General features: G+C 47.6%; 1 protein-coding gene across 2 annotated transcripts; it reads right to left on the reverse strand.

The window, feature by feature from the left end:
* Positions 1 to 13,328: 13,328 nt before the first annotated feature.
* Positions 13,329 to 26,038, reverse strand: LOC141578707 (uncharacterized). 2 transcript variants are annotated; one of them, XM_074370907.1, is made up of 3 exons: positions 25,556 to 26,038; positions 23,522 to 23,648; positions 13,329 to 17,463 (listed from the first exon to the last, which is right to left on the reverse strand). In XM_074370907.1, exons 1-3 carry the CDS (start codon positions 25,586 to 25,588, stop codon positions 15,389 to 15,391), a joined length of 2,235 nt encoding a protein of 744 aa, XP_074227008.1. In that variant the 5' UTR covers positions 25,589 to 26,038; the 3' UTR covers positions 13,329 to 15,388. The 2 variants fall into 2 exon arrangements, with proteins under 2 accessions (XP_074227008.1, XP_074227009.1); XM_074370908.1 differs by lacking the exon at positions 25,556 to 26,038 and having other exon boundaries at positions 13,329 to 23,334; positions 23,522 to 23,643.
* Positions 26,039 to 27,615: the final 1,577 nt, after the last annotated feature.

The raw sequence follows: 27,615 nt of genomic DNA on the forward strand, positions 1-27,615 counted from the left end.
AGCACTAAGCACTGAAATCATTAACTTGACTTGTCTGTGCTTTGTGATTACCAACAACCTTTTAATGTTTGAATACCTTTCTTCGTTTTTTCTTTTTCCCAGCAAGAAATCTCCTGTATACTCTGGCTCCACCCTTACCTCTATGAAGCAGATCCTCCGAGCTGAGAAGTTAACTCTAGAGCTATACTACTGAGCAAGGGCGCTAAATAAAACTTCTCTCACAAGTTTTCGGTTGTGCGGTTCTCTTTGGTCCACCATCGAAGGAAGTGGAGCATCATTCCATACAGCTATTCAGACGTGATTAAGTCCATGCATGGCTGGAAACGATGTTACTGCTCTTCAAATAGTTGTAGCCTGTAGCTTTAGGGTCACTTTTGTGAGTTTCAGTGTGATTAGTTAGGAACAATAGAAAAGATTTTATACAGGTCCTAACTGGGAAGAAAGAAGAGGGATGTGGTAACAGAGAAAACAAAATCAACTGAGTAAATTTTAAAGATGTATTTGGCTTTATTGATTGAGTCAGGAATTGAGCGGCATCCCACCTGGCAAAGTGGAGAGCTCCAAAGGGCCCCAGGAAGGGAAAGGTTTTTGAAGGGAAGACATGGAAGTCGTCACTAAAACAGATGATTTCAGGCTTAGGTAACCTACCTATGGGGGACAGATGATTACCTCATCTTCCTTAGAGGACAGAGAGGGCCCATGTGACAGATTACCTCATTGGTGCTGAGCAGCAAATTCCTAACTGACCAGTTAAGGCTGTTTTTCCAGGGAAAGAAGCCGCTTCAGTTCCCTCTGATAGTCAGACCCTGTTTGTTGTCAGGGCCTAGCATAACTACATTTGGAACCTGTGATTTTCTTCCACAGATGGTGGGCCACCCTGAACTAGATGAACAACCAGATCTCAGGTTTCACCCAAAGCCACTCTCTGGCCTGTATACTTAGGGGTTCTCTCACCCACTGAGGAAGACTTTTATCCATATAATATCTTTTTTAACCATACCCTCAGATACACACAAATTTTTTTAGGAATCAAACAAAAAATGACTTAAGATACAACTGTCGGGTACCAGACAGAAGCTGCTATTTTCAGTTGGAATATGCGTGCAAAAGAGAGCAGCTGAACCCTAAAATAAATGGGTATTGGGGGGAGGGTATAATTCAGTCGAAGAGTACATGTCTAGCATGCATTAGGTCCTGGGTTCAACCCCCAGTACCGCCATTAAAATAAATAAATAAACATAATTACCTCACCCCCCCAACAAATGAACAAAAACAAAAAAGGGGTATCTAAACCCCATGATGTCATCTTTCTGCTAGGAAGTGAGTATTATGTCTGCAAGCATTGGCGTGGCATCTTATAGGTGAAGTTGAGACTATCTCAGAAAAACCATTGCACGATGTGCATTTCAGAAAGCAGTTAGTAATGTTTATGTATTTCTTGAAAGATAGTAGCAGTAATAGCTCTGGGGAAACACCGGTGAAAGATGAAAAAAGTTAAGACCTCAAGAAGATTTACAAGATAGACTTCTGAAGTCAGAAAAGATAGAAGAACCGTGGAGAGAAAGTATAGCTCACGTGGTAGAGCACGTGCTTACCATGCATGAGGTCCTGGGTTCAACCCCCCGTTACCCCTCTAGAAAGAAATGACAATAGTTATCTCCCTGCCACACCCCAAAAAATGGTAGAATCAAGTTGGGCATGTGACTGTCCTAAACCGTGGTCATTGTGTGAATTTCGTCTCCCAAATGTGATTTTTTTTTACCTTTATTATAGTATGATTCCTGTACCAAATGTGATTCATTTTCATTCCTGGAAGCATGGAGCAATACTCCTTTACAGGGAGAGTTACAGAGGACAGTTAGTGTACCTAGAATACTAAAAATAAGAGAGAAATTGAGTTGCCATGTTTATTCACTGCCCTAACAAATGTTCCCTGAGCACACACTGAGTTTTCAGGAACTTTTTCTGGGTCCATGGGAGAAATTCCGGCACAAGAGAAGCAAAGAGCACTGCCTTTACGCAGCTTCCATTATGTTTAAGGGAAACACAAGAAATAGGAAATAGGAAATACTATGTTATATAGTATGTTAGAATGTGGCAGGTGCAATGGAAACAAGGAGAAAAGGTAGGTGATTTTGCGGAGCAGGGGGATGGGATGTACTATTACCCCGAGCAGTAAGGAAGCTGAGCAAGAGTGAGCCTTGTGGGGTTTTGTGTGGTGGTTGTTTTGTTAAATGACAAGTAAGGTACATAAAAATTTTTTGAACAAATATATATATATATATTAGTGAAGTGTACTTGATGTACAACATTAGTTTCAGGTGTACAGCAAAGTGATTTAGCCATACGTATACATACATATACATATATATATATATAATATACATATATATACACATATTTTTTCACATTCTTTGCCATTGTAGCTTATTATAAGAAATTGAATAGTTCCCTGTTCTGTACAGTAGGCCGTTGTCATTTATCTATTTTACTTGCTTTATTTAGTTTTCTTCTAGTTGAAGCATAGGCAGTTTACAATGTGTCACATTCTGGTGTACAGCATACTGTTTCAGTCATACATACACATACACATATTCCTTTTCATATTCTTTTTAATTATGGATTACTATAAGATAGGGAATATAGTTCCATGTGCTATACAATAGGACCTGTTGTTTATCTACTTTGTATATAGTAGTTAGTATCTGCAAATTTCGAAGTCTCATTTATCCCTTCCCAACACCTTTCCTCTCTGTTAACTGCAAGTTTGTTCTCTATGTCTGTGAGCCTATTTCTGTTTTATAAATAAATTCATCCATGTCTTTTTTTTTTTTTGATTCTACATATAAGTGATATCATATAGTATTTTTCTTTCTTGAAGAGAGCAAATTTTGAGCAAACACCAATTCAAACTGGGCAGCACCAGGCAAAACTAGGGGAGAAGCTTTTGTAGAGCAATAAGGGAAACAGAGCAAGGACTTATCTGCTTGGCTATAGCTTAAGGCGTTGTTTTATTCAGGAAAGCCTAGTTGACTGTTGGTGATTGGTCGTTCCTAGGTTTCTATTTCTTACCTAGAGGCGTTTACAAGAATATAAACTGGCTCGTTTTCCCCTCCTTTACAAGGCTACTAAAGCATTGGCTCCACCTCAGTCTAACGGCTTCCTCCTTTAATTACAGTTCCAAGAAAAAGAAGCAGGTGGCTACCTGGCTTCCCTGTGTTGTGTTCCCACCGGGGACTGTGCAGTGGAAGTCCGGAGACTCCAGTTCTTACAGCTATTAGTCTGCTTGGCTCCTCGCAGAGACTCTCCGGGAGGTATCCCTGAGAAATCTTAACTCTGCTGTTCTCTGCAGATCTGCATCCCCGTGTACTGGGGCTTGGAGGAAAGCAGCCTGGCCTTCCGTAGACAACTTCTGACAGTTTCATCTCTGCACTGACCGTGTCCTTCAGTATCAAAGAGGGACTCATCAGAAATGCTCATTCTCAGACAAGAACCCAGATCTATTCACACAGACATTTTAGCAGCAAGGCCCAACAATCAGTGATTTAAGGAGGGGAGGGTATAACTGAGTGGTAATGTGTGTACTTACTGTGCATGAAGTCCCGGGTTCATTCCCGAGTACTGCCATTAAATATATACGTATATATAAATGAAAATGAGGGAAGGATATAGCTCAGTGGTAGAGCGCGTGCCTAGCATGCACGAGGTCCTGGATTCAATCCCCAGTACCTCCATTTAAAAAATAAAATAGTGTGTATGTATGTGTGTGTTTGTGTGTGTGAATGTGTATGTGTATGTGTACGTATATATATATAAACCTAATCACCCCCCCCTCCGAAAATGTATCAGTGATTTAAGAAGACTTCAGGTGATCCAGAGGCACGAGTTAAAAAATAAGTAACAGACCCCAAACGGAGTCATTCACTGCTCATGGCACCAAAACAAGACTGAAGTGCAGTTCTGACCTTCAGAAGAAACTCGATCCACGAGTGTGGGATTTCCTGACTAGGGCCTATGAGGTAATCGGTCACTTTGGCCCTCTCCATCCCCCAATACAGGAAGAAGAGCAATCCACAAGACAAGACCTTTGCGCTTCCCTTCCTTCCCCCAGAAAAGGTGTTCTGGCTTTAAAATAATCCTCCCTTTTCTTTTGCTAATACCTTCTGGGCCCAACCCTTCTTCCTATGAAAAGCTTCCATATGTACAACCCTTCACAGAGCTCCTTCTGGTTCCTATGTGGATGCTTCCATTGTCACGATTGCCTAATAAAACCAGTTAGGTCTTCCTCATGCTGTGGTTGCTGTGGACAGGGTGCCTGAGATTCTTGCCAGTAAACAAAGTGAGAAGGAAAAGACAGGCTGGGCTAACAAGCTAACTCATCAATCTAAATTTAACAAGTGTCGGATTACTAATCAGAGTTCTGCTGGGTTAACTCGTCAATCTAAGTTAGTAAGTGTCGGTTTGCTGATTCTCTGCTCATGTTTTTTTTGCTAGCCAGCTAAATTTTCAGAGAGACATTTCTGGCCTTGGAATGTCAGTTTGCTACCTCCCTGCCTCTGCTTTTGTGATAATGATGCTGCTAAAGCTGCTCCATGCCTATTGGCCAAACACCCGAAACTTGTAAGTTTTAACCCTATAAAACCTCGTGCATACTTCTTGGAGGTGCTCAGAGCTTTGGAGCAGAAGCCCCTCTGAGCCTGCCGGCATAATAAATCTAAGTATGCAAACCCTCCAAGTGGTGCTTGTTTCTTGACTGGCCTGTCATTTCCGTAATATTTCTGGAGGCCCCAGTGAGATTCAACCACGCTGGCCCCTTGGGCCTCTGGACTGGTGGCTCCGGCCAACTGGGGGACGGGGCTCCAGCAGTGAACGAGGTGGTACCACCTGATGGTATTCCGGGTTCACTTTCGTGAGGGCGACTCAGTCCCTCCGGGTGACTGGGCTACAACCAGAGCCAGACTCAATGGAGAGACAGACAGACTCACCAGGTGGCCGTCCAGACAAGGTAGGAACCCCCAGGGAGAAATCAGGTCCTGTCCCAGGGGCCAGAAGAGGAGGCGGATCCCCTCCTACAGGAAGCAGGATATTTGCATTGGTGGGAGGACTGTTGTTAATGTAATGTAATGTAATGTAATGTAATGTAATGTAATGTAATGTAATGTAATGTAGTGTGTGTGTGTGTGTGTGTGTGTGTGTGTCACCGGCACTGGCACTGGGGGGAAAGGGACATAAAACAGCGTATAAGTAAACGATCCCTTTACCCTTGGGGACTAAAACGAGACCACTTTAAAATAAAGTTTCAGACGCTACCTTGTCACCCGTCCCCCGGAATATCCTGTTGCGATCAATAAGCCAACCTCAATACTACCCCTCTGTCTAAAATAAAGCCCGCAAGACCTGAGCCAGAGGGAGCCACCCCAGCACTGGCTGGAATCCTCTTTTCAGGTCCCCTTTTTGGTCCATTTATTCTGCCACCGGCCAGCCATCCTGGCCTCATATTTTGTCAATTTACGCTATAGAGAAGGCTTTGTGCAGGGACCCCTAGAGCTCATCCAGGCCCAGGGGAGCCTCAGGGACACCCGCCTATCGTGAAGCCCTAACTCACTGCCACCGCTTGCAGCCAAGCAGACAGATGTTAGGCCCAGCGAGGCAGCGGGGTTTTTGAGAACTGCACTGCCTCGAGGAATGGAAAAGAAAACAGAGCTACTGGGGTCACAGTCCTCGGTGCCAAGAGCAGACCCACACCTACAGGTCATAAAATCAGTGAACTAAAAATAATGGGAGCCTCTAAAACAAGCTGACAGTTCTGGACTGCATGAATCAGAATTTCAAAAAGGGGTTCTCAGGAGACTATGGAGTTTAAATGACCCCTGGCAGGCTCCATACTTTGTGGGAACTTAAATGGTCGACCTTTGGAGTCGGGTGGCCCTCAGGAGGAACTTTGGACCTAGCAAAAGTATGAGCAATCAAATAATCACTGGAACCCCAGGTCACCCAGATCGATTCCCGTACACTGACTCCTGGCTCAATATCGCCCAGACTCTACCCCCATGGATTTGGTTCGGCTCAAATGGACCTGGAGAATGCAAGATATTAGCAGCTCAGCTGGTCCAGGCCAAAAAAGACAGATAGAAATAAGCCTACTTTCCAGGGAGACACAGAAGACGAGATGTGCCTGCCCCCTCCGTTTGCCCCCGGGTCACAGACATCTCTGGTCCAACTGGAGACACCACCACCCTCTGTGTCAACACCTCCCCAACCTGAGGACCCAAAGGCAGAGCCCTGCCCCCAGCCTGAGCCGGTAGGAAAGAGACTCCGCTCAGCACAAGCTGGGAAGCCAGCAGCACTGGCCCTCCAAATGCCACTGCAGGACACACAAGGGCTGCAACAAGTCAGGGAGGACAGGACTGTTCAGCGCACGCACCCCATACTCTGCGACCAACCCTTTAGCACCAAAGACCTTCTCAATAGGCGCCATCATACTCCCTACTCTGAAAAACTGCAGGCATTTCAATCACATCATGGTCTGACCAGAATTAAGAAGAGCTTCCACAACAATAGTAGATGAAGAGCCACTGGTGAACCGGCCAGGATTTCTGCCTGTCCCCCCCCCCAAAAAGAAGCAGAAAGTGTCGGAGCTGGCCGTGGATGGCGTTAGGGGTAGCCACGCCTAGCAGGGTCAGCGGACAGAGAATCCCCCACAGCCCTGGCACCGCCTCCACCTCGGCCGCCACTGCCACCGCCACCACGGGAACTGCCGGGGAGCGCCGGCCCCTGCCCAGTCCTGAAGCAATGCTGGGACAGTCATGGAGTTCTGTCACGAAGACATGCCAATGTTTGGTCTCTGTGCAGCCCACGATGATTTCTACTGGGTGGTATGTGACGACTGTAATCAGACTGTCAAATCACAGGCTCTTACTGACCTCGTAGAGAATGTCTTTCATTCTCACTGGCCCACCTGGGGAAATGTTCACCAGCTGCTTCTGACTCTTTTCAATACTGAGGAAAAGAGACACATTCTCACCGAAGCACGAAAATGGCTGCAGGGCCAAGCCCCCAGGGACACACTGGATGTTGAGGGGTGGCCATAACATGGGCCCTGACACCAGACCAGACTGGGACTTTCTCTTGGAGTCCTGACTCAGAATGTGGGGCCACGGCAGCGCCCTGTGGCCTATTTGTCTAAAAGACTGGACCCTGTGGCATCAGGATGGCCACCCTGTCTGCGGGCCCTCGCTACCACAGCCACCCTGGTCAACGAGGCAGACAAACTCACGCTGGGACAGACTTGAAATGTAAAAGTGCCCCATTCTGTGGTGGCCGTGATGAACGGCCCAGGTTACACATGGATAACTAACACAAGGATGACCCACTACCAGGGGCTCCTATGTGAAAGTCCAAGAGTCCGTCTAGAGACTGTGCGAACCTCAAACTCAGCCACATATTTGCCTGAGGGGGAAGGTCAGCCTGACCACGACTGAAAAAAAAATCATCAAAGAAGTGTATGCAAGCAGGCCTGATCTAACCGACAAGCCCCTGCAAAACCCAGATTTGGAACTTTTCACAGACGGCGGCAGTTACATGCAGAATGGACAACAGCGAGCAGATCATGCTGTAACAACAACCCGAGAGGTAATAAAGGCAGAGTCCCTTCTCCCAGGATGGTCTGCTCAGCGAGCAGAGATCTGGGCACTGGTCCAGGCACTAAGGGAAGGGAAAGGAAAGCAGGTCAATATATACACCGATTCCAAATGTGCATTTGCAACCTTGCATGTGCATGGAGCTATCTATAAGGAGAGAGGACATTTCACTGCTGGGGGAAAAGAAATCAACAACAAAGAAAAAAGTTTACAGTTACTGGAGGCAGTATGGGATCCAAAGCAAGTGGCCCTTATTCACTGCAAGGGACACCAAAAAGGAATTGACCCTGTGAGCCAGGGGAACAGGCTGGCTGATCAAAAGGCAAGAGAGGCAGCCGCCTGGGAACACTCAGTAATTAAAGTTATGGCAGCGCCAGAGCTACCCACTGCCCCAGAATATAGCCACGATGAAAACAAGTGGGCACAGGCCAAACAAGGGGAGAAAGGAAAGGACGGATGGTGGATCACGACGGATGGAAGGGTTTTCATCCCGGAACGACTAGCTTATCGCATAGTCCAACAACACCACGAAGCCACACACACGGGAAAAATGGGTTTGGAGGCCCTCCTAAAGCAATATTTCCTGGTTTCTCATCTCCCTACTCTGTGTGCATCAATCTCTCAACGCTGCTTGCTCTGTGCTCAAAACAATCCAAAACAAGGGCTCACTGGGCCAATGGGAGGACAGCGATGCAGATTGGCTCCCTTCAGAGATTTAGAAGTGGACTTTACTGAACTTGGGCCCAGTAAGGGATATAAGTACCTGCTGGTTTTTGTCTGCACCTTCACAGGGTGGGTGGAAGCCTACCCCACCAGGACAGAGAAAGCAAGAGAGGTAACAAAGGCTCTCTTCACGGGTGTCATCCCTCGGTTTGGAATGCCTGCCTCCATCGGGTCTGACAATGGACCCTCCGTCGTGGCAGAGATTGTACAGCAGGTAGCAAAGGCACTGAGCATCCGCTGGAACCTGCACACAGCATACCGGCCTCAAAGCTCAGGGAAGGTAGAACGAATGAACAGAACTCTAAAACAAATGATAGCTAAAATCAGCCAAGAAACCCAGCTCCCCTGGGTGGACATTTTTATCCCTGGCTCTGTTAAGAATTAGATGCACCCCAAGACTTAACATTGGGTACTCTCCGTTTGAAATCCTCTATGGGCGACCACCACCTTTAGTCAGGATGGGAAATCCCACCCCAGAAATAGGAAATTCAGGGCTCCAACAACAACTGTTGGGACTAGGACAAGTACTAAGGGAAGTTTGGGGTTGGGTAATGAAGAGAACCCCCATTTCATTAGAAGTCCAAGTGCATCCCCATAAACCAGGTGACCAAGTATGGGTGAAGGATTGGAAAAACGAACCTCTCAAGCCAACGTGGAGGGGACCATATTTAGTGGTATTAACCACTCCTACAGCTGTTAAAGTTGCAGGAATCAACCCTTTAGAACCACCACTCCAGGGTTAAGAGAGCGACTTCACCTCAGAGGGACCATGGAAAATTGAGAGCATACCAGGAGACCCGCTCAAGTTCAAGATCGAGTGACCAGAGAAGGATCGACGAGCCCTGCTCTTGCCACACCCGGAAGCTGGCTAGTCAACGCACGGCCAAAGCCTGAGGAAAGCTCAACGAAGCTGTTAAATGTGTTCCTCTTGTGCTCCCCTGCGTCTTTCTCTGTTTGCTATACTAGCCTGCGTATTGGCGGTGGGGCTGCCCAGCACCGCCACACCTGACTGGAATATAGGCCATAGGACACTGGTAGCTATTTTATACCTTGTTATAACTGGTGCCATAACCGCAGCATCATGTCTAAGATAATCCTAAGGCTGACATTACTGATGCTGATGCCCTCACTCCCCTTGGCTGCACAATGCACCTACGCTGAACCGGGTGATAGGTGGTCCATGTACCAACCTGTATTTTCAGCTTATACTTATCCGCCGAGTCAATGCTATGACTCCACCTCAGAGTGCACATATCAGGGCAGATCCTACTGGACTGGCACGATTAAGGCTTATTATGTATCTGGCATCAAGTGCTATGGCACACCGGGCAAGCTAGTGTGCCGGACCAAGCAAACACATTATGGGATGAATGATGGAGGAGGGGTACAGGACCAGGCACGCCGGCAAGCAGTCCAACAAGCAGTTCAGAGGCAACACCAGAAGTTATTACCTACCCGGGAGCCAATAAAGCTTCCATCATTAGCCAAACCTCGGGATCTGGATCCACAAATAAGATTGGCTGTTGGCCGCAGTCCATGGGATTCTCAATCATTCCAATCCAGACCTGGCTAAAGGCTGCTGGCTATGTACCTGGCTTTACCTTTGACAAACCTCACTAAGACTTCCACTATGACTAATAGCGATGTTGCCTCTACCACTAGGAGTTCAAGGCTGAACTGGGTACAGCTTGCAAACAAGGCACCAGAATGCTATTTCAATAATGGAACTAATCCTTTAGAGGGCACTCTAACTATAAAACAATGTATTAAAACCTCTCACTCTATGGGCCAAGTGTGCCAGCCCACGCAAAGATGGTGTTCTAATAACGGGACTTACCTTGTGTGTGGCGAACTTGCCTACCGGTGCCTCCCTGCCGGATGGGCAGCTTTATGTGCTTTGGCTTATCGCACTCCCCGAATGGACATTATGCCTAATAATCAAAGTCTACGTATCCCCGTCATAACTCATCAGCATCCGCGAAGAATAAAACGAGCCATACAATTGATCCCCTTGCTAGTGGGGCTTGGAGTGGCAGCAGGGGTGGGCACGGGAATCAGTGGCATAGCTTCATCCTATTACTATTATCAGCTTACAGGTGAGTTCAGCCAAGATCTCCAATACCAGAAACCGAGGGAGCTCTGCAAAATCAGGTTCACTCTCTGGCTGAGGTGTTCCTACAAAACAGAAGGGGTCTGGACCTACTCACAGCCAAAGAAGGGGAACTATGCCTCTCCCTAAATAAAAAACGCTGTTCTTATGCCAATCAATCAGGAATTGTCAGAGGGATGGTTCAAGAGTTACAAGACTGAGTGGAAAAGAAAAAACATATTTTAGACAAGAGCCCATGGACAGGCCCCTGGGGCTGGACCTCCTGGCTGGCACCTTTCATAAGTTCCTTGCTTCTGATTTTTCCAGCTCTGCTATTTGGGCCCTCTGTCCTAAACTCCTTGACCCGCTTTGCCAGTGAGCAGACAGAGACTATAAAACTCCAGATGTCAGCCTCCAATTATGAGCCCCTGCAACAGGTGAGTGATGCTGTTTACTCCAACAAGGGTTGTGAGAGCATGAAGAGGGGGGAATGTGAAGGAAGACAGGCTGGGCTAACAAGCTAACTCGTAAATACGCGTGTCATAAGTGTCTGGTTACTGATCTGAGTTCTGCTGGGCTAACTAATAAAACTAAGTTAATAACTGTTGGTTTGCTGATTCCCTGCTCATAATTTTTGCTAGCGAGGTGGACTTTCAGAGAGACATATCTGGCCTTGAAATGCTGGTTTGCTGCCTCTCTGCCTCTACTTTTGTGATAATGATGCTGCTAAAGCTGTTCCATGCCTATTGGCCGAATACCCCAAGCTTGTACTTTACCCTATAAAACCTCGTGCGCACGTCTTGGAGGTGCTCAGAGTGTCGAAGGAGAAGCCCCTCTAAGCCCGCTGCTGTAATACATCTGAGTACTGCAACCCTTCAAGTGGTGCTTGTTTCTTAGCTGGCCTGTCATTTCCATAACAAAACCTCCTGGCCAGCTATAGAATGTTAGAACTGTGGTTGTAAAAGTTTATCGGTACACATGTCTTATTTTAATTTTTAAAAACAATGTGTAGAAGTCAAATTCTCTACTGTTTATTCATGGATTACTTCTCCTTTACAACCAGAGAATGTGAAAATCCTCCCATCCTTATACTTGCTGCAGAAAAACCATATTTACAGCATGACATCCTTGTAGAATGGCTTTGCACATGGGTGAATTGCTGTACGTGGGTTGGTGTGTTCAAATATGTTCCTATTAATATTGTTTTTCTTAGCACAAGAAAATCCTACTTTACCAATCTGCACTCCATTACTTCCTCCATTAACCATGTATCTTGGAAACCCAACTGCTGAGGAGTTTGGCTCTGACTTCCTCCTTCTAAGGCCAGGGGCCAGGAGGCGCCCAACTGGCAGGACCTGGGGGGGATCCAGTGCCCCTGCATTGCAGACCACCACGACCGTGCTGTGTCCTCAAGGGCCGCCCAGGACAAGAATGACCAGGAACTCTGGGCAGGGCATTGTCTTTGCGATGAGTGGTAGAAGCAAGGACATAAAACACCTGGACAAGGCACGGAACCCTCTGTCTCCTGGGCCCCACCCCTGTTCTCCTGACCAGTTATCATCCACCTTCACCTGAACCTGCACCCCACCAGGATCGCCCCTTCCTCGCTGTCCCCTGACGTACCACCTCAGATCAGATGTGTCCTAACAGCTTGGGGCAAGTAGGCCTCAGAGGAGAAAATCTCACCAGTTTCCCTTGGGAACCTTACCCTGTGGCAGCCTGGAGGCCCTTCCACCTGAGTTTCCTGGGCCTGAGTCCTCCTGAGACACCTCACCAGGGACACAGAGGCCCACAGTGTCACCCTCACCCAATGGGTGTGTCTAGAAAAGCAGCCACAAGTGATGGTGAAGTCCATGAAGGGGAAATACTAGTGGGAAACCATCAGTCAATAATCACAAAAAAAGAAAGATGAAAAGAACTTTGAAGAGTGTTCAGAGGATGAGAATCCCTTACAAGGAATCAGATGAGGCCAGAGGGAATATGGCTGTGCAGGGGATCTTCCCAGCCCTCCACTTCATTCCCACTCTCCTCCCACTGCCCCTCTGGGGAGGCTGCATATCGGCTCCAGCACCAGATGGCTACTGAGATGAGGCCACTAAGGGATTCTACTGCCCCTCCCAGGGTGTGCAGGGAGGTCCCTCCCCTCTGGCTGGTCAGGATTCTCTCTTCAGCATGAGGCCGCTGGCATCTCCAGCCACCTCCCAGTCCGGAAACCTGTTGTCTGCCTGGCCTTTTCAACTCTCCTGCTGCACAGGCTAAGTTCAGTTTTCACGAAACACCCAGGGGACCCCAAGGAGAATTTCTCAGCTCCTTCTCTGAGTACATCCCACTTTCACGGTGGGAGAATTTGTACCTTGGAAATAGGCAAAACCTACAAAGTGCAGCTAAATTTATTGCTTTACTGAGTGCTGGGACTTAAATGATGGAAACAGCAAAAACATATTGAAAAAAATTGGGAAATGATATGATCAAAAATTGTACAATAGATGTCTACGTGGTAAACAGCACATTATACAAACGTTCAAGGTCACAAATCTCTAGGGAAGTATAATGAAAACCAGAGAGATAGCACTACTCATTGACTCAAAGGGCTGACATTCGGGATTGCCACAGGGAGCTGGGGTGTAGCTCACCGGCAGAACACATGCTCAGCATACATGAGGTCCAATTCCCAGTATCTCCACTTAAAAAAAAAAAACCGCTTATCATGGACTTTGAGGAACTGGAACTCTCCCACAGTGCTGATGGGAACACAAAAGGGAACCGTTCTTTTCGATCAGTTTCTCACTCTCAAAAGGAGTTAAACATTCACCTGCCCCATGACTCACACATTCCACGGAATTATCAACGAAACATAAAGGAATCATACATCCATATAAAGAACTGACACAAATGTTTGTAGCAGCTTTATTTTCCATAGTGAGAACCCAGCAAAATAACACTCAGAAAACACCCAGAAAAAAGATGAATGCATAAACGCCCAGTGATACACTCAAGGAATACTACTCAACAGAAAATAGCTAAGTCACTCATATACATCGCTGATGAATCTCAAGTAACTAGGCAACAACGGAAATAGGAAGAAAAAAAGAGTAAACACTTTATGATTCCAATCAGATAAATTCACGAAAATGCAGAGGTATTTACTGCAAGGGAAAGGAAACCAAATAATACTTGGAGAGGTGAGAAGGGCAAGGAGACACTAGAATAGGACATCAGCTAAACGTACCGCAACAAACATGGGCATGACCAGGACTGTGGTGGTTTCAGAGGCTCATTCCTAGGTGAAAACTTATTAACTTGTATATTTCAAATATATGCAGCTTAGTACACGTACATTATACCTTGATAAAGCTTTAAAAATTGACTCAAGATGAAAAATTGGTATGTCCCACTCTTTGAAAAACAGGTTTGGCAACCCTGTATTGAATCCACCAACTCTCTCCGACTGCCCGCTGGGGGTCACTCGGAGCTCAGTCGCAGCAAATCCAGGGAGCAATGACGTACACTTCTACTGGAGGCAACACAAAGGCGGCCTGGGTCACAACAGCCACAGCCTCCTTCTCCTTTTTGTCTTGCCTCTGCAGTGAGGGCCTTGAGGTCAGATTCACTAGCCCCCACAGAACCCAAAACAAAACCTTCCACATATATTGCATGACAGTGACTCCAGCTACGCACGATAAACACACCTGGAGGTCCCAACATTTGTGTACAAACCGATCCTGCATGCTCAATGTCACAGGAACATCTGGGTGCGTTCTTAGAAGAGGCACATTCCATCTAGTTGGCTGCAGCCTCCTCCACTCCCTCTTCGACCAGTTTCTGCACTGATTATGGTTTCCACTGGACCCAGGGGTCTTACAACTAGCACCATTACCTCTAAGAATTGTGCACACCAGGAAGCATCAGGTTCCTTGTAGACTGGGGGAGCACAGGTCCATCAAAAGTCTCCGAACACCCCGTAATCTCTAATTTGACGAAAGGAAAAAACTCATGCCACTCTCAGAAGCACCTGGAGTGAGAGTCAACCCAGCCCTATGGCCCCCCAGTTTCCCCAGTGTCCTTACACTGAACAAGGAAAATGCACATTCCCTGTACATTCATGCCTTTCTCTACTGAGAAGTCCCCAACATTGAGAAAGATTTGTCTGCTAAGACATTTCCCACATTCAGTGCACTCTTAAGGCCTTTCTCCTGTGTGACTTCTCTGACGATAACTGACGGTGGAACTACCGGTAAAAGACTTCCCAGTCAGTGCATCTGAAAGGCCTTTCTGCTGTGAGCCCTCTGGTGATAACGGAGGCTGGAGACAGCGGTAAAGGATTTCCCACATTCACTGCACTTAGGTCCTTCTCCAGTGTGAGCTTTCTGATGACCACGTAGGAGGTAATTTAAGGGAAAAGATTTCCCACATTCAGTGCATTTGTAAGGCCTTTCTCCAGTGTGAGGCCTCCGACGGTACTGGAAGGTGTAACTAAAGGTAAAGATTTTCCACATTCACTGCAGTTAAAAGGTTTTTCTCCCGTGTGAACATTGTAGAGTTCACTAAGCCTACACTTACTATGCTAAGATTTCCCACACTCACTACACACATAAGGTCTTTCTCTCTTGTCAACCCACTGGTGTTTTCTCAAACTGCTTCTTTGGATAAAGGATTTCCCACATTCACTACATGCATAAGGCCTTTCTCCAGAATGACGACTATAATTTCAACACAGAGCATCACTAGACATAAAAAATTTCCCACAGTCACTGCATTCATTAGGCCTTTCTCCAGAGTGAACTGTGTGATAACAGAGATTGGATCTAGTGGTAAAAGACTTCCCACAATGCCTAAACTTATAAGGTCTTTTTCCTGTGTGAGGTCACTAATGATATGTGACAGAAACCGGAGACATGAAAGATTTCCCACAGTCACTGCACTCAGTAGGCCTTTCTCAAGAGTGAACTTTTAGGTGATTATGGAGGTTAACAAGACTGGTATAAGATTTCCCACAGTAACTGCATTTAAAAGGCGTTCCTCCTCTGTGAGATTTCTGATGATATCTTAAGCCATGCCAAGAGATATAAGATTTCCCACAGTCACTGCACTCATAAGGCCGTTCTCCAGAATGAACTCTCTGATGACAACGGAGGAAGTAGTTAGTCTTAAAGGCTTTCCCACAGTCAACGCACTCATAAGGCTTTTCTCCTGTGTGACATTTCTGATGATATGTGAAAGAAGACTTAGACCTAAAACATTTCCCACAGTCACTGCACTCATAAGGCCTTTCTCCAGAATGAATTCTCAGATGGTAACGGAGGGCGAAGTTACTGGTCAAAGATTTCCCGCACTCACTGCACCTTTTAGAAGACCTCTTTCCAGAATGAACTTCCTGACGGGAACAAAATCTGGATTTAAAGAGAAAAGGCTTCCCACAGTCACTGTACTCAGAAGGCTTTCCTCCTCTGTGAGATTTCTGATGGTATCTTAAGGCAGACCTAGAGGAAAAAGATTTCCCACAGTCACTGCACTCATAAGGCCGTTCTCCAGAATGAACTCTCTGATGACAACGGAGGAAGTAGTTAGTCTTAAAGGCTTTCCCACAGTCACTGCACTCATAAGGCCTTTCTCCAGTGTGAGATTTCCGATGATATGTGAAAGAGGACCTAGACGAAAAAGATTTCCAACAGTCAACGCACTCATAAGGCTTTTCTCCAGAATGACTTCTCTGATGGTAACGGAGGTTGGAACTAAAAGTAAAAGCCTTCCCACATTCACTGCACTTATACGGCTTTTCTCCTGTGTGAGATCTCTGATGACGTGTGAGGGCAGCCTTAGATGTAAAAGATTTCCCACAGTACCTGCACTCAGAAAGCCTTTCTCCAGAGTGAACTCGTAGATGACAACGGAGGTTAAAACGAGTGGTGTAAGATTTTCCGCAATGACTGCACTTATAAGGCTGTTCTCCTGTGTGAGATCTCTGATGATAAATGAAGGAAGACTTCAAGTTGAAACATTTCCCACAGTCACTACACTCATGAGGCCGTTCTCCAGAATGAACTCTCTGATGACGACGGAGGAAGGAGTTAGTGGTAAAGGCTTTCCCACAGTCACTGCACTCATACGGCTTTTCTCCTGTGTGAGATCTCTGATGATAAATGAGGGCAGACCTACAGCTAAAAGATTTCACACAGTCATTACACTTATAAAACCCTTCTCCAGAGAAAACTCTCTCACGTGGAATCAACTCAGACCTATCGGAAAAAGACCCTGAACAGTCACTGCACACGGAGCTGCTTGCACCATTGTGCAATTTCTGGGGATAAATGAAGTCAGACTTGTGGCTCAGGGATTTCCCACATTTGCTGCACTTGTCCTGTCTTGAACCAGTACACATTTTTCCATGTTGACTGAAGGTTGAGTTTTGCCTAAACGTTTTGCCACATTGGTTAAACACATGAAGCGTTTCTCCAGAGTGGATTCTATGGTGCATAACAAATGAGACTTTGTACCTAAATGTTTTGCCACACTCACTGCACACAAAGCGTGGTCTTTCAGTGTCGACACCCTGGTCCTGAACAAGTGTGTGTTCAGGGCCGAGGGCTTTGTCGCATTCTCCTGAAATGGGACGACTTCTGCTTTGTAAAGCTGTGGCTGTATTTGGCTTCTCCACAGTAGGTGTGGCCTGTTGCTGCAGAGGTCTGGCATTGGCCACGATTTTCCCGGAAGTAAAAGGATCATGTGACACGTGGAATCTGTGGCTCTTGAGAAACGAAGCCCCTTGCACACTGCTTTCCAAAGGTATATAGAATTGTGTTGCACACGCCCCACACCTCAACAGTTTCTGGCTGTGTCCTGTTCCTTGCTGCTCAGCCACCTGGAAAATGTCTCTCAAAACAGGACCACACATCTCACAGGGGTGGGTCTTCTGGGAAGACGAAGCGGCCTCAGGAGACCCAGCCTGGGTCACCGCTTCGGGAACAGTCTCTTCACAGGATGTCTCATCACCCCCAGCTCCACAGCAGCAACCTGAATGCAAAGTGACAATCGTGAAGGACACGTAGACTTCATGGGTGTGGGGGAGGGGGGCCGAGCTCACCACAAATGTGTGACAGTCTCACGTAAGAATGAGGGTTTTCACGCAGATGGGATGCTTTTCAAGACTAGGGAACTGGAATTGAGTTTGAGCAGCAGCTGCTGTGCATTACTGGGCCCCTAGAGTCTGACAATGGTGGAGACCTTACCCCGGGAAGGACACAGAAACAGGCTGTGACACAAGGATGCGCAGAGTCTAGTACTCACTTCTCCGACCACAGCTTCCTGTGGGGCCTTTTCCACTGCTGATCTGAACCTCAGCAGAAGGGTGGGATCAAGGCCATGAAAGCACAATCACAACACATGCAATGGCACCAAAACCCTGCATGAACAAAGACACAGGCCAGCTGTATTCATAACACAGCCCTGATGCTACACTGTCCCCAGCTGCCATTTACCAGGATCAGGCCCCTCCGAGACCACCTGCCCATGGCTGCAGTCATGTTCATACCACGATGCACAGAGGACCCTTCTCTCTAAGTCCTATCTGCAACCACCTGGGACATGCAGGACACAAGCAGTGAAGGAAAAACGGGACAAGCGAATGGCCACTGCTGTCCCACAGCAACGCAGCACACAGCAGCCCCGAGAAGGGCACAAGGTGAGTGACCTCACCAAATAGCAGAAAAGAAGACACCATCCTTCACCAGTGACAAAAACAATTCCACGGCTGCCCAGGAAGGAAATCGCTTAGCCTTACAAGGCTCAAGAGTCAAATTAAGAGCTGACTACAACACACTGGAGCATAAAGAAAGGAACCAGCACACAGAAAGGATGGCTGGAGACACTGTGTTAGCACAGACATCTGGAGAACACTAGGAAATAAGGGCTGGGCTGTCACTGGGCTTACTATGTCAGCCACAAGGGGGAGCCACTGCAGCCCTGGTGGCCTGCTCTGCAGGAGACGCCAGCTGCCTGCTCCACAGAGGACACTGGAGCTTGCGCCAGCCAGCTACCCAACAGCCATGGCAACAGCACATGCCCTGGAGTGTCCGAAGCTACAGGGCCACACCTCGGTGAGAGCTGCCGTTGTGGCAATCTAGGATCAGGGCTGCCACCCCCTTCCAACCCTGTGCACGTCCTGGAGCCAAAGTGCTGCACCTACTCTGTGGCTGCTGGCATTCCAGAACCTGCCGCCACTCTGTAGCCACCGCTACATCTCGTACTACTGTGTCTCAGGGCCAGAAGACCACTTCGCTACAGAGTCGCCAGCTCTACCGCCCCCTAGCCACTGTGTTCAGGTGTGCGGCCACACACAGACCCCGGGGCTGCTCCCTGCGTGGCCACATCTCACAATCCAAAGGCAAGGCTGCTCAAGACTAGGCAACGACCCACACCCCAGAACTGCTGTCACCCCACAGGTGCCCGCCTGTCAGACACCAGGGCCAGCACAACCAACAGGGAGCCCAAGAGCCAACTGGGCACCAACATGGATGGATCCCTTTGGCCAGAAGCTCCTCCGTCCATGGGAGAATGAGTTCGCGAGTTCCCCAGCAGCCTTCCCCACCGCTGTGGACACGCTCAGCCTCGCTGACTGAGAACTCCTGATACCTTCACCAGGGGTGACTTCAGGTGAAGCTGCTGCACTGACACCAACACACCTGGCTCTTCCCCAGAGTCACAGTGGCCACAGACGATCAAGCTGGCACCGCTGCACCCACCACAGGTGGGGTCTTTCCCCACCAACACGGTAACACCCAGTCTGCAGGAAACAGGCTGCACCAACAAATCAGCACACATTGGCGCAAGGCTACAGAAAACCACCACTGCCCAAAATCAAGGAAACGTGAAACCAATACAGAATACCATAATTTAGCTGAAATCACACCCAAGGAAATGGAGATCTACCAAGTATCAAAGAATTCAACGTAAATGTTTGAACAAAGTTCAGCGAGCAACAACATAACCCAGAGAGACAATTCAACAAAATAAGGTAAACAATACACACACACACAACTTGTTCAACACACAGATAGAAATAATACAGAACTAAACGGACTGACTCAGTGTGCACTGGGTACACCATGCAGAGCAGAGTGAGCACTATGCTCACCTAAGCGCTCACCTGCAGGTGCCTGCACTCACTCACCTCACGAATACTGGCTGCGAGGAACAGCAGGATGCAGGAATCACCCCATAATTTCAACCAGTGCTCCTGAGTTTCTGGCGTACCCGATCCCTAACAGGGCACTCAGATAGGAACAGGTGGGAAATGAATCACTGATGGGATTCTTAATGGGATACAACAGGCCGCTAAGATACATCAACATAAGAAGAAATGCAGTGGGGAGGTGGGGATGGTGTATCCCAGTGGGTACAGCATGGGCTTAACATGCACCATGTCCTGGGTTCAAGCCCCAGTATTTCCACTATCAATCAATCAATTGATCAATGAATCAAGCAATCTAATTACCACGACCCCCCCCCCAAAAAAAGAGAAAATAAACACCTTTATATCTCAAAGAACTGTTGAAAGAACAAACTAAACCCAAAATTACCAGAAGAAAGGCAGTAAGAATTCTCAGGGCAGAAATAAATGAAAGAGACTACAAGACAAAAGACAAGGAGTTCACTTTTGAAAAGTTAAACAAAATTGACAAATCTTTACGTCCACAAAGAAAAAACACTCAGATAAAATCAGAAATCAAAGAGACATTACAACTATTAACACAGAAACACAAAGGAGTATAAAAGACTACTATGATGAGTTAAATACCAACAAATTGCATAACCCAGAAGAAATGGATACAATCCTACAAACCATTTAACCGAGACTGAATTGTGAAACTGAAAAAACAAACAGACCTAACCAGTAAGGAGATGGAATCAATTATCAAACATCTGCCAACAACCAACAGCCCAGGACCAGACAAATTCGCTGGTCAAGTCCATCAAATATTTCAGAAGAATTAGCCCCATCCTCCACAAATTTCCAAACATTGAAGAGGATGAACCTCTTCCAAACTCATTTTATGAGCTCAGCATTACCCTGCTACCAAACCTACACAAGGACACTACAAAAAAGCTGCAACCCAACATTCATGATCAACACATAAGCAGAAATATTCAGTAAAATACCACAGAACCAAATTCAGCAGCGCAAGAAAACATACACCCGGAACAACTGGAGTCACCCCTGCGATGTAAGGATGCCTCAAGGTACACAGATCAATGCGATACATGCGATACACCTCTTGAGCAGAATGGAGAATAAAAAGCATATGATCTTTGCAATTGATGCAGAAAAAGCATTCCAAAAACTTCGGCACACTTTTATAGTAAAAACTCTCAACAAACTAAGTACAGGAGAAGCGTACTTCACCATGACACACGCCATATATGACAGGTCACAGCCTAGTCCATATTCATAGTAAAAGCTAAAAGTTTTCCCTCTCCAATCTGGAATGACACAAGGATGGACTCTCTCATCACTTCCGTTCAACTACAGGAGTCTACCCAGACCAATTGGGCAACAAAAAGAAGTAAGTGGCCTCTAAATCTGAAAGGAAGAAGCAAAGTCTTCTCTACAGATGACACTTAAGGACTCTCCCACAGAACTGGTAAGAGTGCATAAACAAAATCAGAAAGTTGGAGGATACAAAATTAACATACAAAAATCACTTGAACTGCAGCCCAGTAACAATAGACTATCTGAAAAACAAACAAAAAAAAGAGTGACAGTTTCGAAAGGAAGAAACAACTGCAGTTAACAGCATCAACACCAATACATACTTAGGAAGGAAATTAACCAAGGAGCAGAAAAATGTGTATGTGAAAAAGTGTTTAGTCACTGATAAAGGACATTAAAGGTGGAAATAAATGGGAAAATGCCCAGTGTCCAGGGATTGGAAGAGTTAATATTGTGAAAATGGCCGTAATACCCAAAGTCCTCTAGTTTGTATGCAACTCCTACTGAAATTCCAACACTATTTTTCCCAGAAATAGAGAAAAACTACCTGTGCAGACAACCACAAAAGAGCCTGAACAGCCAATGCAATCCTGAGAAGATCAGAGTGAAAAGCATCTCAGTCCTACCCTCGAATCATATTACAAAATGACGGTAATCAAAACAGTATAGTACTGGCATAAAAACGGACAGGCCAGAGAACAGAAGAGACAGCCCAGAACAAGCCCAGGCATCCGCAGGCAGCTGGCCTTCGGTAAGGGCACAAACCGCACACAGGAGCAAAAGCACAGTCTCTTCCGTGAACACTGCTGGGAAAACTGCATATCCACATCAAACGTATGAAACTGGATTCCCATATTCCAGGACTCATGAAAACGAACTCAACAAGGATTAGACACCTCAATGGAAGAGCTGAAACCGTAAACTCCTAGAAAAACATACACAAGAGGGCTCCGTGACACTATCCTTGGTAATCAATTTCAAACTTTGGCATCAAGGAGGGAAGGTATAACTCAGTGGTTAGACTACATACTTAGCATGCACAAGGTTCTGACTTCAATCCCCAGAACCTCCATTTCCATAAATAAGTAAACCTAAATACCTCTGCCCCTCACCCCAGAAAAACATACAAAATATGGCACCAAAAGCACAGGCACCGAAAGCAAAAGCAAACACGTGGGACTACATCAAATTAAAAGGTTGCTGAACAGCAAAAGAAAAATTCAACACAGTGAAAGAGATACAAATGGTTAACCGGTGCTCACAATCACTAATCCTCAGCGGAAATGTAGATCAAAACCATGAACTGTCACCTCAGGCCTGTTAGAATGACTTAGCCAAAAGACAACAGGAAACATGTTGGCGAGGATGTGGAGACAAAAGAGAGCCTTCGAACATTGTTGCTAAAAATGCAAATTAGTGCAGTCACTGTGGAAAGTATTACAGTTATTCCTCAATAACTCTAGGTATATATGAACTAAATCAGTATCTCCATTTTTATTGCAGCATTATCTGCACAGACAAGAGATGGAAACCTTCTAAGGCGTCTATTAGTGGATGAAGTGACCATGAAAATGTGGTATACACACATGCAAATATACGTGAAGAAATATTCAGCCGTGAAAACAAAGAACCCTGTCACTAGCAACAACATAAATAAACCTGGAGGACATTATGCTAAGTCAAAGAAGCCACTCAGACAAAGACACATAAGTATGCTATTACTTATAAGGAGAATCTTCAGAAAACAAAAATAAAGTGAACTCAGAAACAGAAAGAGAAGGCCAGAGGCTGATGACTAGGTAAACTGGGAGATGCTGGTCAAAGGATATACTATCATTTACAAGACCAGAAAGTTCTGAACATCTAATGCACAGTATGGTGACTGTAGTTATTAACACTGCATTGTCAAGCTGCAATTTGCTAAGAAAGTACATCTTAAATGTTCTCACCAAAAGAAAAAGAAAGAACAAATAAATTAAGTTAGCTCACACGTTAACTCCACAGCGATAATTTTTTAAAATAGCTATGGATATCATCCTGTTACATACTTTAAATATATAGAATTTTATTTGTGCATTGTACCACAATAATGGTGGGTGGGTGGGGACAGGGAGAGAGGATGTCTAAACATCACAAAGAGAACAATACAGGAAACAGTTGAACCGTAGCTCAAAGTCCAGGTAAGTACCCACCATGACAATGGCTGCAATTCCATACACAGGACAAATCCAGGCACATGGAATTGTCAGCTCCAGTTGGGGCCACAGAAATTGCATGGATCTGGACACACTGCCCCACTCAGGGAAAGGGGAACCAAGGTGCATCCATTAGCCTTACTGCAAGACAGCTGACCTCCAATCCTTCCCCATGAGGGTTCAGTACAGCACGTACTAAGGCTGCAGGAGAGAGAAGAGCAGTGCAAACACCCCAGCCTTCCACCTGCCACAACTCCCCCAGAAAACTGCGGAAGCAAGCACTGCCTGCAGCACATTTGAGGACAGAGCGCCACCTTCACAAAGGGGAGTGAGGCAGGACACAGAGCCTATGCCACTGGGGAGGGGGAAGCGGAGGGGACGGTCTCACCCAGTGAGGATACAAGTGCATAGTTCTTCAGCATCACATCGAGGTACAGGCGTCTCTGAGCCTCATCAAGGAGCCTCCATTCCTTCCCGGAGAAGCGCACGGCAACATCCAGAAAGCTCACACCACCCTGTCATGAAGGGGACAGACGAAATCTTGAACGTTCTCCCTCTGACAACCCACAATCCACCTCCCCACACATCTATGCCATTCCCACCCTCCACCGGACCTCCCACCTGACACAGGATGCCAGGCCCTGGTGCCACTGATGCCCACAGTCTCCTCACTGCCCGTTAATCAGTGTTCAGTCCTCAGCAACAACAGACAGGGGCACACACATGCCATCTCAGCTCTGGGCCTGGCCTGAACGGCCCCAGCCCTCCTGCCAAGCAATTCCTCTTGGATCTCCCAAATCACGCCTGAAAGACACAAGCTCGCGCTTCACCCTTAAGTCTTCAACACCAGGGTCCAGGAGCCATCAGCTCACACCTCCTCTCCACGTGCACATCACAGTGTAGACTGCACCTCTCTCGCATCTTCAGAACCTACCCTTGCACTCCCACAGCCCTGCACACTTCCTGCTCCACGCCACAGGAGTCTCCCGGGACACACCCATGTGCTTGGCACAAGGCCTGCACAGAATGCTTGAAAAATTCAACTACGATTCAGCACAACCATGGTCCTCTAATGCACCGAATGCCAGGGAAAGCGTCCAACATTGCACAGAAGACCTCCCCAGCTGCCTCTAATCCTTGCTTCACTATTAGCCACCGGGAACCAAGAGTCAATTTCATACTCCCATGATCCTGCTGCGTTTCTGTACCGCCAGGCTATCCCTTCAGCAGCCACAACGCTCCTCTCTCCACTCAACCTTTGTGGAAACCCCAGCCCTGAAGATCTCCCTACCAGGAACAGTGACGACCATATTTGCCCCAGACCTCTTCCGTCAGAACAAGACTCAAACTACCTGGACCCCATCAAACCTCACCTTAAAATTCTGGAAAGCTATACACTGCTAAATAAGCAGCACTCCCAGCCTCCCTGCCATCTTGTCTCAGTTCCCGCTACCTCTCCCCAGCCATCTTCCATCCACTCATCCCATGGAAGCCTTGGCCACCTGCCCGATCAACTCCTCTCCCACACCGTTCCCACTGCCACTTCACCTCGCTTGCATTTGCACTGCCCAGCAAACCCAACCAGGCACTCAGCGAGAGCCACTTCTTATCACACACCCGTCTTTTCGACCTACTAATAGCATTGCCACCGTAACCTACGTTCCCCTCCTAATTGTGTTAAACAGCTTCACCCTCGTGCACATAACGGCCATCATTTTTGAAAAGTCTCCATCCTCAACGACTTCCCTAGCTGTCCAGACCTGCCTGTCCAGCTACCCGCTTGTTGCCTACACTCACTCTTCTCTGAAACATTTCAGACTCTTAAGAGCGGAAATAAACTTACAGTATCGCCAAGGAAAATTAACCTACTGCTAACGTCCCTAACGAACGGATGGGCCTTCCATCTGTCGCCTACTAGGACGAAAGACTAGGTCGTCCCTCACTACTACTTCCCTTCTCTCACCAAGAGCAACACCCCCAATTCCGAGAGGCCCTTCTCCAAAAGTGGATCCAGAATTCAACTACTTCTCACACATCCAGTGCGGTCACTCTGGTCCATCAACATTCACTACTGACTCTTGCGATTAATCCTCCTGTGCTGCCTGCCTCCTCCCTTCCCCCCTGCCCCCTGCCGCCAGTCGGCTCTGGTCTCTGCAGCTAGATGGAGCCTGTTTTGGTCTGGGTTGCTGTACCCTGGACCCGACTCAGTCCGAACTCCAGCCTTTACATGTACCCTCCTCTCTGCCTGGGGGCCCGTCCCCGCGCCGTCATGCCGTCCGTCAGAAACACGGCCCCACGCACGGCCGCCTCCCCGGCCTGGACCCCGGCGCCCGGGCCGCAGGCACGCGAGCAGGCGCCCCGCACTCGGGGCTCTAGTGTCCGGCGGGAGAGGGCGGTGCGGGCCCGGAGGACGCGCGTTTACCTGAGGCGGGTCCCTCAGCGCGGCCGCCGCCATCGGGGTCTGAGGGCGGAGCGGGGCCGGGAGCCGTAGGAGAGGAGAGGAGACCGGGAGCGGCGGGACAGGAGGGGTCCCGGGCGTCGGGTCCGTATCCCGGGCCTGGCGCGATGCCCACCGGGGGGCGTCACGGAGCCTCGGACGCGCCTCGGTGCAGCGGGCCAGCGTCTCCTTCGGACCTTTTCGTTCCCGGCCCGCCACGCAACAGGAGAGACGCAGAAATGAAGGCTACAGGTGTGAGGGCACCCTGGCTGGCTAGGCGGGTGCCCCCTTCCTCCCTCACTGCCCCATGAGGAGCCTCGCCCCCGACAGAGGTCAAGGGAACGGCAGCAGCGGGCCGACTCCGCCGCCGGAGCCGCCAAGCAAACTGGCCGCCGGCAGAAGAGGCCGGAAGTCCCGCCCCTGACGCATGCTCAGGCGGGGAAGGCCCGCATCCTGCTCCCGTATTGGCTCATGCCTCGTGTCTGTCTGCCTTGGCCCTACTTCCGTGTGACGTAAGTCCCGGGGCTCTGACGACCTCAGGGAAGAAAGTTCTCCAGCCTGAGGGCAGGGATGGTGGCCACGAGGTTCCCTGAGGAGTGCAGGAAAGTGATGCTCCTCCCGCGCGAGCCGCTTTGCTCCCTGTTCATGGCGAGAAGAGCCGTTGCTTCAGACTCCTCGAAGCTCATCCTGCCTTCAAAGAACAAGTACTATTTTAGACGTTGGTCAGGGAATGCTGTCCGCCTTTCCAGTTCTAAGAGGACGAAGCCCGAAGCCGCTGCCGCCGCACCCCCACGCCCAGGTGTGCCCCGAGCGGAATTCAGGATGGGGCTAAGCAGGAAGAATTCTGGGCTTTGGACAATGGCCTTAGATAGCTAAGATGCATACCTAAAGGCTCATTTCAAGGACCCCAGATTCTTGCATCTTCCTCTACACACACACAAAAAAAAGCACTAAGCACTGAAATCATTAACTTGACTTGTCTGTGCTTTGTGATTACCAACAACCTTTTAATGTTTGAATACCTTTCTTCGTTTTTTCTTTTTCCCAGCAAGAAATCTCCTGTATACTCTGGCTCCACCCTTACCTCTATGAAGCAGATCCTCCGAGCTGAGAAGTTAACTCTAGAGCTATACTACTGAGCAAGGGCGCTAAATAAAACTTCTCTCACAAGTTTTCGGTTGTGCGGTTCTCTTTGGTCCACCATCGAAGGAAGTGGAGCATCATTCCATACAGCTATTCAGACGTGATTAAGTCCATGCATAGCTGGAAACGATGTTATTGCTCTTCAAATAGTTGTAGCCTGTAGCTTTAGAGTCACTTTTGTGAGTTTCAGTGTGATTAGTTAGGAACAATAGAAAAGATTTTATACAGGTCCTAACTGGGAAGAAAGAAGAGGGATGTGGTAACAGAGAAAACAAAATCAACTGAGTAAATTTTAAAGATGTATTTGGCTTTATTGATTGAGTCAGGAATTGAGCGGCATCCCACCTGGCAAAGTGGAGAGCTCCAAAGGGCCCCAGGAAGGGAAAGGCTTTTTAAGGGAAGACATGGAAGTCATCACTAAAACAGATGATTTCAGGCTTAGGTAACCTACCTATGGGGGGACAGATGATTACCTCATCTTCCTTAGGGGACAGAGAGGGCCCATGTGACAGATTACCTCATTGGTGCTGAGCAGCAAATTCCTAACTGACCAGTTAAGGCTGTATTTCCAGGGAAAGTGGACGCTTCAATTCACTTGGATAGTGAGACCCTGCTTGGTGTCAGGGCCTAGCATAACTCCGTTTGGAACCTGTGATTTTCTTCCACAGATGGTGGGCCACCCTGAACTAGATGAACAACCAGATCTGCTTTTGGTTTCGCTCAAAGAGTCTCTCTGGCCTATGTATTTAGGGGTTCTCTCACCCACTGAGGAAGACCTTTGTCCATATAATATCTTTTAAATCCATACTGATGAAGGAAAACAGTTGCAGGACATGAGGAGGGCCAAGTCCCAGGTCTCAGTTGAATTCCTGAGACGTGCCCCGCCAGGTGTGGGTCCTTGT

Source organism: Camelus bactrianus, chromosome 9 (assembly GCF_048773025.1).
Source record: "Camelus bactrianus isolate YW-2024 breed Bactrian camel chromosome 9, ASM4877302v1, whole genome shotgun sequence".
Taxonomy (NCBI): domain Eukaryota; kingdom Metazoa; phylum Chordata; class Mammalia; order Artiodactyla; family Camelidae; genus Camelus; species Camelus bactrianus.

Coding starts and splice junctions, on each gene's coding strand:
- LOC141578707 (XM_074370907.1), bottom strand. CDS start 25,588: ATGGCGGCGGCCGCGCTGAGGGACCCGCCTCAG. Junction 23,649..25,555: donor CGCTGAGGGACCCGCCTCAG/GTAAACGCGCGT, acceptor CCTTCATGACAG/GGTGGTGTGAGCTTTCTGGA. Junction 17,464..23,521: donor TGCACTTGTATCCTCACTGG/GTGAGACCGTCC, acceptor CTTTGCATTCAG/GTTGCTGCTGTGGAGCTGGG.